Below are 14,439 nucleotides of genomic sequence, written 5' to 3'. Positions count from 1 at the left end.
TATGGTTTAATCAGATCAGATGACATTTTAACTAGAAAATATCTCATGTACTATCCACATCATATAACCAGATTTCACCAGATCATATAATATCTAGTAATAACATCAAAATTGAGTGAAAAAAGAAAAAGTGCCAGGCAGCATTGTGACACATTTTTTTGGTCACTACATAATTCCCATACATCCATTTCAGTTTTGATGACTACTGTTATTCATAAATGTTGATAGTAATAATATAAATAGAAGATGTGTGAAGCAGATGTGGACAAACTTTTGATTTTTTGGTGTGTTTCCTCAGAGGAGCTTTCAGGAGATCTGCAAAGGTGTTCACATGCTGAAAAACCAGGAGCAGCTGTTGAAGAAGAGCCCTACAAGTACGTGCAGATATCCACCTTCATCTGTCATCAGTGTCTATGTCTTGAACTCAGTGCCTAAATATTGTACCTTCTTCCCTGCAGAGTTTCACCAGAAAGGTTCCATGGTTCGGCCCAAAGACTTGGCATACCCTGTGAATTTGAGAGAGTCCACTGAAGACCAGCGAGCGGCTGTTCAAGAGGAGCTGGCCTTCAAAGATCAGACCGTCTGTTCCTATCAGCAAATTAGTTGCCTGGACAGCGTAATCAGGTACAAAGACACAAAGACACGGCACAGTGAAATCTGATTTGTGATGGTTTCTGAAAGGTTTAAGGTAGGAAACTGTCTCGAATGATTTGGTTTGTCAAATTTATTGACTTGTTGATCGTGTGGCACAAACAGAAGTTGAACAACTGAATTAAATGTACTTGTAAGAAAGTAAAATAACTCGTTTACATGAGTCAGCAGAGGGAATCGACTGACAATGTCTATTCGTCAGAAATCAGCTTCAGAAACATGGTGCAAAGTGTGAAGCCAAAAAAGTCAGAAAAGCCTTAAACACTATTTAGAGGACCCAATAAAATATTAAAATAATGATTTATTTTTTCAACACACATCCAAAGTCTCTACTTCACAAGTTTGAAAATCCGCCTCACGCAATTAAGCAATGAGGGTTTTTTTATTTTATTTTTAATTTAATTTTTTTATCTGGAAGGTCTTTTATTTTTCCACCAGCCAATGAGAAATAATATTTTGTGTTATTTGTCCAAAACTCTCACTTCCAGTAAATGTCGAGCTGTTGATATCTCATACACTGATATAAAAAATTCACATTGTGCTCTGTGTTGCATCTAATCTTTTCTTTGTTTTCATGAGAGATTTTATATATGAACAAGTTATTCCTTGGGTTTGTCTTGACTGATATTTGCTGATTAGAGAATATGCAATAGAATTTCTACTCTCGCGTTTCACTGGAAAACCACAATAAACAAGTGATCATAGGGACAGAATGGTACAAAACTATTTAATACAGACAAAACAAGGCAAATCTTGTGTGCTTTTATTTTGAATCCTGAATAATTGTTTCCATTGACGATGGCTTTCTCGCTCTCTCTCAGGTATTTGGACAGCTGTAACGTGCCCATCACAGTGAAGAGGAAGTGTCAGTCTTCCTCAAACACAACATCCTCTAACTCAGATGAGGACAAACGGAGAGGTGTTGAGATCTCCATGCAGGTGTCTGAAGGTACTGTGAAAATCCTGTTTGTTCTTGCATAATGGAGTCAGATGATTTACAATATCTTTTGATTCTATGTGTATTAAACATACTTATCTTCTATTAGCTGTTGTTATCCATCAATGCTCAGAAATTAACCAGGGCTTAGGGCAAAAATGCCACTAAAAGTGAAATATAAAAAATAAAAAAAATGTCACTTTAGTGAGTTCCAATGTTTTAAAATTGTTTTACTCTTCTATCATTTAATATCATAATGATTTCATAGCCTCTAAGTTGTAAGTTGTAATATAAATACTATAATGCCCTGTAGCTGTCAGATATCTGTATTCACTGTTTCTTAAACAAATGTTGTTGAACTAATATTAAGGATTTTTTAATTTGTATTTTTATGCATATCAGCCATAATTGTTCTGATTGAATTGTTCATATTTATGAATCAAATTAAAGTGTTTGACATAAATGTACAGTAACCCTTAGTCCAGAATAAGTTTGAGAGTTTATTTCAAATGGATTTTCAAAATTTTTTGTAGGTTTTTAGTTGTTTTACCTATGATTATACTGTATTTTAACCTGGATTTCACCAGGAAAATAGCCATAGAAGCTGACGTCGTATTAAAAACAAAAAACAAATAAACAAATAAGATAACAATTAGAGGTAAAACAAAATGCCCCTGAAAATTCATGACCACCTTACTCCTGGAGAGCACGGCTTATGTGGCCATGTAAATGCATAAGTGGCATTCTTACAGGATTTACAAGTTAACACAACGTAAATAATTCAACATTTCTGGAAGTATAGTGGGAAAAGAGAAAAGGACATATACTATAAAATATATGTACCAATATATACCAAATTAAAATATCGAGTACTGTCCCTCACGTCCGTGTATATGCGCTCAAGTGCAATGGGGGAATCCTGGAGTTTTACATAAGAGGGAAACCCCATTATTGCGGTGCAATTCTGTTGCAGATCACAATGGAAAGATAAGGAGACAAGCACAGCATCAACTCAATATCTGGGAATAAAGCAAAGCAACTGAGATCTCGGATTTCTCAGATGCTATGTTAGTTATTTACAGAAGTGTCGTGAGGAAATTACGTTGCTGTGGAGGAAGCTGCTTGTTGACCAAGCATGTGGATACATGAGTATAGAGAAAGCCAAAGCCAAAATAAAAACGCAAATGCCAATTTCAGGTCTTTGGCAATAAGGGGCATTCTGGTGACCATGTAAGCGAGGTCAGTTTCAAGGGAGCACATTTTTTCCTTTATAAAAAAAAAAAAAAGAAAAATGTAAAGTAAAAATCGTAGAAATGCATTTATTAGCACACTTTCTGTAAAGTTCCTTTTGAACAATATGCATTGTAAAAAGTGCTTTACAAATTAACTGAATGGAATTGAAACTCTCATACATCGCTAATGCTAATGTGCACACAAAGTACACTCAAGATTCTCATCCCAGCCCTAGATTAATCTGATTGATCCATTGTTTGTGATCTAATGTTTTGACATTCATCTTGTGTGATCTGATCACAAGTGATCAAGCGAAACCTTGAAGAAGGTTAAAATGATTTATTCTTTCTCTCTCCATTCTGTCTGCCCTCAGAGTCTGGTCATCTGAAGGACCAACCAAGTCTCTCGTCATTAGATGTGTCCAAGAAGCCGCCAGGTTCCGGTGTAGTGAGCCCGTCTCTAAAGCCACTTCCGTTGCCCAGTAAACCTGAAAGCGTGGTTTCCATTACCAGCCAGTGTAGCTACAGTAGTACAATAGTACATGTGGGAGACAAGAAAGGTAAATGATATATTCCTATCTGTCTTGTTTTTCTGTCTACCTGTTTATCTATTCTGACCTTTTAAGCCAAAACGCAGTAACTATGTCTAAACGGAAACTGAGAAAAATGGCTTCATGGCACAAATGTCCAGCCAAATGTGGATTAATAAAATAGTCTGTAGTATAATCTGAGCATACATGACCCAAACCAATGAGTCACAGGACAGATCACAGTCTAAAAGACACAATTTCTGTTATAGTCACTGCGTTTTGTCTTTGTCGAGCAGTGTTGTTATAGGTAATACAGCTTGTTTTTCCTGTGGTGTCGCTAGATCTGGGCATTTTTTTTTTTTCCTTCTAAATAACCCCAAATGTTTTAGAGGCAAAATGGTAGTATCGCAATAACAAGTTATTGGATTTTTTTTTTTAAACCATGACAATAGTAAAAGTAAAAACACTAATAGCCAAATTGTTTGTAAAATCAATTGTTTACACTTGTAGAAACCATTATATTGTGTTATACATGCAGGACAAATGGGCTTATACCCAGATGTCATTTATTTTAAATTATGTCTACACTCCTGTGATTGTTCTTATCTGTATTAGGGCTACATGTCTTTTCTCTATTCCTTGGTAAAACACTTTTTTTGTTTTAGTTGTATCAACAAGACACATCTCTACAAAGCAAGAGTTCTCTTCCAAACTTCACTTGCAAAGTTAGTAAAATCTTCCCACAACATAGGGACTAAAATGTTTGCATCCCTATGAAAGATTGATTGATTGTGTTGGGTTGAGGGTGGAGTGAAATTAAGGTGTCGGGTCAAACTGACATTTACAAGAATTAATTCACCCTACTTGCATTTCCCTCTGGTGTCCTTCCCAACATGAATAAAATGAGCTTGAGAAGGCCTCGATGCAGCTTGTAAACAAATGCTGGCCAGGCCACCTGTATCTTGGGATAACACTGTGCTTGTTGTTTTTGTTGTTGTTTTTGAACGTCTTGTATTTTTCCTTGCAGAAATCATTGAAGACGTTCCCAGTGCTGAAGGAACTGAAGGTCAGGGTCTCGTTGTGCCCCCGGCTGCTGTCTTACCCCAATGCCAGGAGAGAGAGACTTACAAGGAACTGGGCTTGACCAAGCAGGTTCTGGCAGCACATACGCAGAAGGAGGAGCAGGCATTTCTCAGTCGCTTCAGAAAGCTGCAAGGTGTGCATGCTTTTAAAGCAGACTGCTCCCACTGTCTGGAGAAACAGAAAGAACCGGCCGCATCTGAGGGTAAGTGTTTGTTAACGATCTGTGCTTAAGCCTAAACCTGAATTTAAAAAGTGATCAACACTATATAGAGATATTTTAGAGTTTTTGGACCATTAAGCCACAATATATAGTATATACAGTTGCCGACTCAAAACATCAAAGGAGATGAGCTTGAGTCATGTAGAGTACGCTAGACTTTACAAATTATAGGTTAGCAAGTGATTTTATCACACTAAAACCATGTTTTGTTTTACATTTTGTGGCTATACTTTTGAAAATGAGTGTATATGAATGTTTACTTTCTGGGGCCATTCACTTGTATTGTAAGCGCTGTAGTGTAACTGCGATCTTAAAACTGAGTTCCCTTTCCCATTACCTTTCCCTCTCTCTTTCTCTTTCTGCAGCTGTGCCTGCTACTCGCTCATGTAAGCAGGTTGGCACTGCACCAGAGACAACTGTAACTCGCCGAGGTCGACAGAAAAAGACCAAATCCAAACGCATCAAGCCGAACGAGTCATCTGAAAGCACCACTTCCGGTCGCAGACGAGCACCCAGACCTCAGCTCCAGGGACTCTACCAGTCCTGCTGGTCTCCTTCAGACACATCTCAGTCCACGTACCCCATCGCCTATCCGGCCGTGATGCCCACATACCCTCTCCAAGTTTACCCAGGGGCCTGTACTATACCACCGAGGGTGGATGCTTCTATGTCGGGTTTTGAAAACAGTCTGTGCAACCAGGATCCACAAATACCAATGCAGCCCATCCAGACACCATACACTGCCCCTTTGGTGACACCCATGGTTGCCCTGGTACTGCCGAACTACATGTTCCCTCAAATGGGGAGCACTCCAGGTCAGCCATTCTACCCAAAGCAGGAGAGTTTCCCTCCCGGCCTCCCTTTCAACCGCAGCCTGGTTTCCCAACACAGACACAATGTCCTCCGCAGTCCACTTTTACAATACAGACTAAATTCACCCCTCAAAACCCTTTTACCTCACACCCTCCGTTCAAAACACAGCCATTTACGTTCACGGGCCCGGACAAGCCACCCACCCCTGAGCGGCCATCATGGTGTCCCACCCCCCAGTCTATGAGTGGAGAGGGCCCGCCTTCCCCTCCTATGTTTCAGTCACGATGCACCTCCCCATTGCAGCTCAACCTCCTGCAGTTAGAAGAGACCCAGCGCACTGCTGAGAGACTGGAGAGCTCAGCACCCTCTGTTGTGCAGCAGGGGAACAGCAGTAATACTGTGGAGAAAGCAGGGAGTGCAACTGGGCAGGCCAAATCTGACAAGGATGTGCCACAAGTAAGGACTCCATCTCTCTCTTTCTCTTCCATGTTACCATGTGCCAAGATAGTACCAGTATTTTGGACATTATGATACCATGGTAATACTATGTTTATGTTTATGCATATTGTTACGTATAGCCTTGATGATTTTTAAAGATTACTGTGTAGATGTACCATGATATCACCATGTTTTTGGACATGATATTATGGTTTTACCATGCATTTTAGACACATACCATCATACCATATTTTCCATTCACCCTTTCATTCTTTGATCATGATTTACCAAATGGCAATTCTATTGTTTGACCAACAGGTGGCAGTACTTCCTCTTTTTTTTTTAAGCAAGTGACTCCAGCTTTTTAACCTTTGCATCACTGAATGTGTGGTGATACTAGGCTTTAAACACACATAAAATTATAAGTGCACACCCCAGACTATGCCCAGGTTCATCTAGGAGGTCTATAGTGAAAGCAGCCAAAAAGTGAACTGTGAACAGAGAGGAAAATGCATTATTAGCTGTTGTAGGTCAATCAATTGACCTCTCCTGGCCCTATCCTCTTTTTCAGGATGAAAGTTCACCTGTCGACAATCAACATAGTGATGAGTTCTCATCGTCTAGTGACCTGCTGGACATCCTCCCAGAGGACATGCAGTCTGGCACCGGTTCTGCCACCTCAGAATCCATGGGCTCTGGTTCTAATGGCTGTGAAACTTCTGCCAGTGGTGGATCTGGCAGTGGAACAGGTCAGTACAGGATGAGAGTTTGCAACAGTAAATCTGATATAAGGCTGAGCAATATATTGAATAGTCATGATATATATGTGATGATTATTCTAGCAGTATAACATTTAACGCATTGTGAAAATCATAAGGATTTGAAGAAACATATTTTTCTAAAGACATTAGGCTAGTTTCACACTGAGCACATTTACATACATGTTCTTGAACAGATTACAAGCTGACGATGAGCAGGTTTACATGCACATGTAAACCTGATTATTCCCAAAAATCTGCTTATTTAAAAAATTTGACAAAGAAAGAAAGACATGTTTACATGAGATTTGAAATAATCACGTTATTCTATGCTTTTACATCAAGCCCGCCGCTTATGACCTTACACTGATAAAGCAACCTGGATTAAGTGTCTTGCTCAAGGACACAATGGTGGTGGCTGTGGGGATCGAACCAGTGACCTTCTGATTACCCGTTATGTGCTTTAGTCCACTACGCCACCACCACTCCATGTTGTTACAGTTATCAGTAAATGTAAACAGGCTCAGAGAGAGCGTTAAGACACATTTTTAATAGATTTATACATCAACAGAAAAATGCTGTTACAGTTGGTAAGACATTTCAGTGAATTCTAATTCCAGTATTCACATGCACCATCATTTAAACATTTTCACAAAAGTCCCCACAGGGCACTTTTGATGTATTTAAATGTTTTTGTTAAAAGGTATTTAAGTAAATATTTCTGTTTGCTAATGTCTATTGTTATATTGGTGCTTATTAGGGTTGCATGGTATAATGGTGCCGCGGTCCTCAAGCTTCAATATAGCGGGAATCATTTTTCAAATTGTATTACCGTAATTACAGTTGTATGTACTCTTATTGTACGGTGCTGTTCACACAAGAATAGATGGAGTGTAACAGGATGGAACAGAAAACGGTGATCTCAAGTCACGCTTTCCAAAACTGAACTCCTCTCACTTCGAAACAGCATTTAAAAATGCATAGTTTACGGCCAAAAACTTCTATCTGACACATGTGTATGGAAACCGAGAATTCAAATGAAATGCAGATGGACTGTAAGAACACGTCATCTTCCTTCAGTTTTCTGTGAAAAGGTTTTACTGGACTGAATTACAATGCTGTGAATGTGATTAAATGAAAATATCGTTTTTATTTTATATGTATTTTAATACTACACATTTTTTATAATAATATAATCTTTTTATAATAATAGTAATGATAATTTGACATTTTAGATATAGAATTTATTTATTCTGTAAACATATGTATATATAATTTATTAATTAGATATTTACTGTTTTTTACTTCATGCATAAAACATTTTTAATCAAATTGGCTACTATTGCTGTTTGAAAACAGCAATTTTGAAGAACCCCACCCTTTTAAGTGATTTCAGAGCAAATGCATGAATAGTGAGATGTATATCAAATATTGTAAAAAGGCTAAAATAAATATCACCCAGTACTCTACAATGAAAAAACCCCAAAAGAGGAACAATGTTATATTTGAGGCCCACAATATTCAAAATGTACCAAAACAAATGTTCCTACTTCCTCTTAAAGTGGGTTGTCTATGGTTGTGTTGAGGAGTAAATAACTAAAATAAGCAACGCTACTAACCTAACTGCATTTTTCAGTAGCGTGACAATTGTTCATCTGTTTTCAGAATATTGTAGCTTATCCAGTGACAAGCTACATTTCTAATAAGTAGTGGTGTAGCATGACAAAACGCTGCATTGCTTTTTTATTGTCTCATTGGATTGCACTTGCAGCTCTACAGCTGTGCTATCTTGCTTTTCAAAGATCTTCTCTAACCACCCCTTTTTTCTCTGAATCTTTCACAGGAAGCAGTCACACAAGCAACAACAGCAGTAACTACTTCGGCAGTGTTGATTCTTCGCAGAAATCCCATAAGACCACAGGGCCAGGCTCTGGTTCCGGCTCGGGTCCGAAGGCAATGGAGGGGAGTGAGAACAAGTATGGACTGCAGGACCCACTGTGGCTGCTCATGGCTGACGTGGACAAAGATGTTATGATGTCATACCAGCTACCATCTCGGTGAGTGGGAGGAGAGAGGAAAAAGGCCCTGCCCTGTATAAAGGTGCATTTGTATGTCGAAGTGGCTTACATAGGCTTACATTGACACCTCGTGGCCTGGATGCTGCATCATTCAAACACAGTAGTTTTCAGTTACGAATGCCTTTGTAGAAAGCCAGGATTAATTTAATCCATGAATGAAAGTGTCCAATAGCAGGGCAGTTACTGAAAGTAGTATTCAGCTGGTCATAATATGCTAACATGGCTGCCCCCATTAGGTGCCCATGCCCCGTTTAGAATAAAAAGAGCTTTTATATGGTTACTGATATGACTGAACTCTTTGATGATTTTATACATATGTTGTAAAAATAACTTTCTTTAGAAGTAAAACTTTTGAAATGAGTAAAAAATTTACTGCAAGAACCTTCAATAAATCACAATTGTCCTATTTTTAATCCATTTCAACCACTTCTAATCCGTGAGTGGCAATTCGCAGCTTTAAAGTTAGAGTTTGTATCTTGTTTAACCAAGTTGAGGATATTTTTCTGTCTAGGTAATCAAAGTTAAATCTTTATCCGGCAATTTACAGGGCTCCCAGGGTCAAAACTATGTTTTCCTTCCTGAACAGATCATGAAAAAATTTATAAAATCTTAAAAGTCATGGAAAAATCTTTAATAAATACATTATTCTGCTCTTAACTATTTAATTTGCTAGATATTGCTCTTAATGTAGAGTAAAACGCGCATGCAAGCCATAGTGATTTTTTAATTCATAAGTTGAATCGGTTCACAAATTAGTTTGAGTGATTTGTTTGTGAATTGGTCTGAATTTCATACATTTTTAAATAATTTAAGATCCAGTAATCACAAATGACTGGAAAAGTCATTTGTTTTTATGTGTTGAAACCCTGCACTTAAACAGAAAATTCCTGTTTTTATGTGGATATTAATGTATGTTATATAATTGAGTTATCCACAGAAATCAGAGCCTGGATTTACAAAAGTCTTAAGGCTAAAATATTGTCCTAATGCGGAAATTCTGGAGCAACTCTTAAAAATTAGGGCCGAGTGACTCCTAATTATAGGACTCGTAAAATTGGCATAATTCTTGAGGCATTTTAATGCTTAAAGTAGCTCCTAACTACTAACAATGTTTTAGTATATAATTATGACACTGACCTTTTAAAAGGTATGGCCTAAAATTGCAGTAAAGTCAATGTATTTTGATAATATAACATTATAACATTATAAATATTATATTGTCATTGACACTTTAAAAAAGTTATCACCTGAATCGTGAGGATGTTTTCATTATTGTAAACTTAGACAGAGATGCAGTTACAATTACACAGGAGATAAAGGTTTTGACAACTCTGCGTTCCCTGGTCACAGGCAAAGTGTAACTGTGTAGCGCGGATGAATTGGGAATTTCTGTCATCTGTCAGCAGAATCATCTATCAAACTATATATGCCCTCTCCAGACTGAAGAGAAAAAAAGGTGGCATTCAAGGCCATCTATCTGTAAATATGAATGTGTTTATATATCTTGCTATCTGTCTATGAGGAATTGACTGACAAATTACGCATGCCTAGCTACAAATCACTTTGGGCGATTTAAGAAAGCGCAGTCATTAAACGTGACGACATCATTGCAACGAGGTCAACTCCGCCTTATTCTTACATTAAGGTTTCCTTAGTAAAACTTGCATGAGCGTGAGCCTCCCATGCGCTGGGTCTCCGCTGTAACACGCTCAACAAGCCACTTGATAAGATACACAGATTGACGATCTCTGATGCGGATGCAACTGAGATTCTTACTCCGCCACCCGGATTGAGGCGAGCCCCTACGCCACTAAGAGGACTTAGAGCGCATTGGAAATTGGGCATTCCGAAAAGGGGAGAAAAAAATAAATTATGTCCTTTAGGGGGTGCTACTCAAATATTCTTTTGAGTGTTTCCCATCTACTTTGTCTACTTGGTCAGTGAGTGAGCATTTGTTTGTGTTTCTGTTCCCTTTACAGTGATATTCAGAAGGTTTTGAAAGAGGACAAAGAGAAGTTGAGGCAGATGCAGAAAAGTCAGCCATGCTTTACAGAAGAACAAAAGAGAGAGCTGGCAGAAGTGCATCCCTGGTTGAGAAGAGGTGGGATACCCAAAGCCATCGACGTCAAGGTACACACCATCATGGAGATTTCATTGGATGATTAAAGGGCTAAATGACAATTAAGTCATAATTTACTCACTCACATCCAAACAGGAGATGTTAAGCATGGTCATGCTTTGGTTTTTCATTCATTGAAAGTGAATCGGGACGGGTGCTATCGAGATCCAAAAATGACAAGCACCATAAAGAATCATAAAAGTAGTGTACATGACTCTTGTGCTATAATCCAAGTCTTCTGAAGCCATACAATAGGAACGCCCGAGTAGTTATTTACAGTATTTGCTGAAAATCAGTAACTCATTTGCAGTTGCATACTGTATATCCACATTAGGGTGAGTAAATAATGACCGGATTAAAATGTTTGGGTGAATTATTCCTTTGAGGAAGTAAAATGGGTGCAAATGCTGTTTTATGTTGACTTAGTACATTTGTTTGTTTGCAGGCATTTTTCGGCTGCGACGAGGCCAGTGAAACACTAACAGAGGACGAGTCACCAGACCCGCACATGGGAGAAAGCGAAAGCAGTGATTTCACCATGCCCCCAAGCCAATAGCAATGAAGACCCTACACGTTCGAAAACACATGCCTGTCTTGGACCTGTCACCTAACACCCATGTGTACAAACCTCATCTAATTGGACAATGCTGACATTTTAGCACTGAGAGAGTCTGTTGCAGACACAAACCTTTAATTAAGATAGGATGTAGTGAGATGATTGTGTGTTTGTTTCTGTGTTTGTGTTTGTACAGATGTGTAAATACACAATTTGAATGGACGGATGGATGAATCAATGCATAAATGAATGTGAAAGCAAATGAGAGTAAAAGATATTTCCAGACTAAAGATTATTTTTGTTGCAAACCTGTATAACTGACTATCATCTGTGGAACACTAAGGGAGATGTTAGGCAGAATGTTAGCCTTAGTCACCATTCACTTTCATTGCATATTTGTTTCCAGACATTGAAAGTGAATGGTGACTGAGGGCATTAGTCCCTTTCGTGTACCACGCAGAAGAAAGAAATATGGATCGACACCAGGACAAGTAAAGACAACAGAATTTTATATTTTTGGGAGAAGTATGCCCTCCTTTCCAGTGTTATCCTGAAAAAGTCTTTGTTGATGTACATACACTGCTGTCTGGGATTTTCTGTGAATAATTTATTTTCCTCTTTGTATCTCCTTTTTTTACTACAAAACTTTTTTATATGTATTTTCCCCTTTCTAAATACAGACGTTAAGCACTTAAAAAAGTTCTTCTGGGGTTTGATAGTTGTGTTTTGGGGTAGGTATCTGATATCTGGTCAATTCACAATCCTACACAGAGAACTTGTAGTTTATGAGCTTGAATATTATTTATTAAACTAGGACAGTTCAAAGGTACTTGGACTAAGAGAACATAGTCAAATGACTTTTCTTTACCAATGGCAGCTTATTTATTCAGTTATTGGGTGAATCTAAAAGCTCAAGTTACATGTAGCGTTATGTGGAGAGTATTTCAAGAATTTTAGGTGCTATTTTCTTATTTGGACTGTCACGTGTGTTTCAAATGCACCTTATCTGATGGTCTGTTTTAATGTAGCACCTCAGTGTTAAATTTCAACTCTTTATTAAGGCCAAGACTAATGCTCTGCTCAGAGGTGTAATAATCACCCTGACAAAAGTCTCAGTCCAATCTATGATCTCCTGTGAAGACCTGTCCAACACAATTACTAAAGCACAGAAGCACTTTATTATGGATGAATGGGCCAAATTACATTAAATATTGCATTTTTAGGTCTCCATCTTGAAAGTAATTGAAATACCAGTGTGCTTTATTTGGCATTAAGCTTATTGTTGAAAAAAACAGGTATTGTTCTGTAAAATATGTCAATGCATAGCCCACATTGTAAAGAAATATGTGCTTGTATTCTGTCACTTTCAGATATCTTGGATGTATTGTATTCCTTTGTGGTGTCCTATATATATATACATACCTTGTGTGTATATATATACCTTTTTTTTGTTTTTATAAAGTTTATTTGGAATAAATTAATTACAAGAAAGATATAACAAACCTTGGTTGAGTCTTTAATCATGTTACATTTCAAATACAATGTATGAATTTAGTAAGGAAATCCAGGCTTCAAAAAAGTAATAAAGTGAGGCTATGAGATAAGAAGCTTTATGGGGACTAGTAACTAAACACCTTTAAAAATAACACTTTTATTAAGCGTTATAAGAGAACGGTGCTATGTTATGCATTTAAACACTTAATCTTGATTCTTAAGTTTTTGAGGTTTATAGCCCATTTGAGAGCCCTGCGAAAACTGACCGTTGGGACAGAGGGGCCCTTTCTGTGCCATATGTTCAAAGTCGGACGACCTAGTTTAGTACATTTAGTAACCGTCCTCTTTACACAGTTATTATGCTTTACAACGCACGTCGGATGTACAACTTCCCTTCATGTGATTGGCAGACCCTAAACGTGCACCCCAACAGGGGTTTGCGCCACCGCAGATGAAAGGTGCGGTAGTTCCTCTCCTTTCACACCTGCGCCAATTTGAGGACAAGCAGGTGAGAATGCTTCCTCCAGGCCCCCTATCAAGTCTACAACATTCAGACGCCTAAAATTAGCCCTTGATCCGACATTACAAACTGTCGACTGTCTGCGAACGCAGTATGTGGATTTAAAAGACTTCCCAAACTTCCTTTACTAGTTCAGTTATTGGAGTAGAAAAAATGTGTGTCTGTGACAGTGGGCAAGCAAAAAATAAAAAATCAATACATTTCATGATCATAACGAGGTCATAACGAGGATTATTTTCACAAGATTCATCATACAATACAATAACAGAGGGTAACAGGCAGGGCTGGACTGGTAATCTGGCATACCGGGCATTTTCCCGGTGGGCCGACGCACTTTTGGGCCGATCAGGGGTGGAATGGCCATCGGGAGAACCAAGCAGGCCATAACATGCCAAATGGGCCGCGATAAGTAACAATGAGCCGTTGCTTTATGCAGAACAGGTGCATATTATGGCCATGTGTCCTAAGTGACAATGATGAAGTGTTGCTCATTTTTGTCCAGATCTATTACATTAAAATAATAATAATAATAATAAATGCAATTCACACAAACCATTTACTTGAATACACCTCTTCCATGATGAGCATATTTTCAATTTCTGAGTTTAACGTCATACTGAATTTTTTTCTGGGGCTTAAAAGTGAAAAATCCCCTTAGCTAGGGGACATTCAACAATAATGAAAAACGCTTATCGTGGCTAAAGCTGCGTTCACAGTTCACACTGCCAGCTACTTTGTCGCTGCATGTGATTATGTCACTACTGGTGTGTATGGAGAGTCTAAACAGCTTTCTTTTACAGTTTCTTTACAATAAATAATATTATAAAAATATTAGGATCACGTGAGCTCTACTGTCTTCTCTCATATTGGCTGTCGCCGCTTCTGAAAGTCGCTCTTCATTTGTATAAAGTTAAACATTTCTCAACTTTGTCGTGTCGCTGGACACGCCCACATCCGGTCACCAACAGTCGCCATCGCTCGTGTTGCCGGAAGTAGCCAGCTCTCATTGA

At 38.3% G+C, this 14,439-nt stretch overlaps 1 protein-coding gene across 1 annotated transcript in view; it reads left to right on the top strand.

Moving 5' to 3' along the window:
* Positions 1-12,906, top strand: part of LOC127648627 (period circadian protein homolog 2-like) — a 41,301-nt gene extending 28,395 nt beyond the window's left edge. The window contains 13 exon segments of the mRNA XM_052133313.1: positions 299-374; positions 459-624; positions 1,473-1,600; positions 3,195-3,380; positions 4,016-4,075; positions 4,378-4,635; positions 5,019-5,483; positions 5,486-5,922; positions 6,476-6,653; positions 8,506-8,719; positions 10,720-10,870; positions 11,305-11,409; positions 11,411-12,906. Of these exon segments, the coding sequence (XP_051989273.1) occupies positions 299-374; positions 459-624; positions 1,473-1,600; positions 3,195-3,380; positions 4,016-4,075; positions 4,378-4,635; positions 5,019-5,483; positions 5,486-5,922; positions 6,476-6,653; positions 8,506-8,719; positions 10,720-10,870; positions 11,305-11,409; positions 11,411-11,470 (2,484 nt within the window). The 3' untranslated portion in view covers positions 11,471-12,906.
* The last annotated feature ends 1,533 nt before the right edge of the window (positions 12,907-14,439 follow it).

The sequence above is a fragment of the Xyrauchen texanus genome, chromosome 9, assembly GCF_025860055.1.
Source record: "Xyrauchen texanus isolate HMW12.3.18 chromosome 9, RBS_HiC_50CHRs, whole genome shotgun sequence".
Taxonomy (NCBI): Eukaryota; Metazoa; Chordata; class Actinopteri; order Cypriniformes; family Catostomidae; genus Xyrauchen; species Xyrauchen texanus.
The sequence above is the reverse complement of the archived record's forward strand: the minus strand, read 5'-3'. Positions and strand labels throughout refer to the sequence as shown.